The sequence below is a fragment of the Formica exsecta genome, unplaced genomic scaffold, assembly GCF_003651465.1.
Source record: "Formica exsecta isolate Colony F162 unplaced genomic scaffold, ASM365146v1 scaffold202, whole genome shotgun sequence".
NCBI lineage: Eukaryota > Metazoa > Arthropoda > Insecta > Hymenoptera > Formicidae > Formica > Formica exsecta.
This window is the reverse complement of record NW_021849317.1, coordinates 40,995-42,170: the sequence shown is the minus strand read 5'-3', so window position 1 is coordinate 42,170 and position 1,176 is coordinate 40,995. Positions and strand designations below refer to the sequence as shown.

The following is a 1,176-nucleotide window of genomic DNA, read 5'->3' as shown; positions in this document are numbered from 1 at the left end:
TCCGCGGAGAGGGGAAGGGGAACCGCGGCGAAACCGATAGGCGAGGGGTCCGCGGGGAAGAGGGAACGCGAAGGTACGATGCCGCAAGTAGGTGGGAGAGAGATAGCGCGAGGCATCCACAATGTGTGGGAGAAGGATAGCGCGAGGCGTACGCATGCATGTGTGAGAGAGATAGCGCGAGGCATGCACGCGTGTAGGAGAAGGATAGCGCGAGCAAGGAAGGGAAGCGAAAGAAATACATAATCATTTTTTCATTTTAACACATTTATTTATGTTAAAATACATCACCTCGTCTCAAAATTTCAGACAAAAGTTCATCCACAGCATACGCTAATAGTTCACAATCTATGACAGATGTTTTATCATAGACGTCGCACAAGATTTTATAGCATCATCTTTTTCGGCACCAAACATATTACCTTGCAAATTAACAACAAGTCGATCGAAACTCTCATTTACAGCTTTTATATTCTCACACAGTTTCAAATATTCATGATTAACGCAATGTTCGAGTTCAAATAAAAAAAATATAGTTGACGGTTTCATGTACAAGCAAGAATCGCGTAATGTAAGTTTCACAATACTCGCATCATGTATTTTAACAATCTCAATTGTTAAATCGTAAATCCATATGGGTGCATGATTAGGCGTTTGTACAAGCTGTTCAACATCCACTCGTTTCAGCATTAGCGATTCCCATGTGTCAATAGGTAATGCGATTTGATTGCCTCGGTTATCGCCGAGATGTAATTCCACGTAAGATGTTACTCCAACGCTGATTCCAATATCCAAGTATTTATAAGCAGTGCGCGTCAAAGCAAATCTGCGTACCAAAATACGTGGTATACAACGAGGTTTACCATATCTGAAAAATACAATTAAATATGAAATAGCATGGAAAAAACATATGAAAAAAAAAAATATATATATGAAACGTTTGTAATACTTACAAATTACACGGTTTCTTGTACGATTTGATTTCATCTCGTGGTTTCTTGCACGGTTTAATTTCGTCTCGTGGAACGTAGTAATTCATGCGTTTGCAACTGTTGCTGGTACTTTCTTCAGGAGAGTACATTTTGTCTTTCGGTTATGAGCAGTGGACCGTTGGTACTAGCAGTTGACACGACACTGATCGTATAAAAATTAACCGAGTATATGTGACGCTTTTTTTCA

General features: G+C 39.9%; 1 protein-coding gene across 2 annotated transcripts in view; it reads right to left on the bottom strand.

The window, feature by feature from the left end:
* Positions 1-296: 296 nt before the first annotated feature.
* LOC115234753 overlaps positions 297-1,176 on the bottom strand; it is an 11,181-nt gene continuing 10,301 nt past the window's right edge. Inside the window, exons 1-2 of one of the 2 annotated variants that reach the window (XM_029806068.1) lie at positions 951-1,165; positions 297-865 (exon numbers count right to left, since the gene is read on the bottom strand). In XM_029806068.1, the coding sequence (XP_029661928.1) occupies positions 346-865; positions 951-1,078 (648 nt within the window). In that variant the 5' untranslated portion in view covers positions 1,079-1,165 and the 3' untranslated portion in view covers positions 297-345. Of the gene's footprint in view, positions 866-950; positions 1,166-1,176 lie in introns of those variants that run through there. The other variant, XM_029806067.1, reaches the window with a different exon arrangement.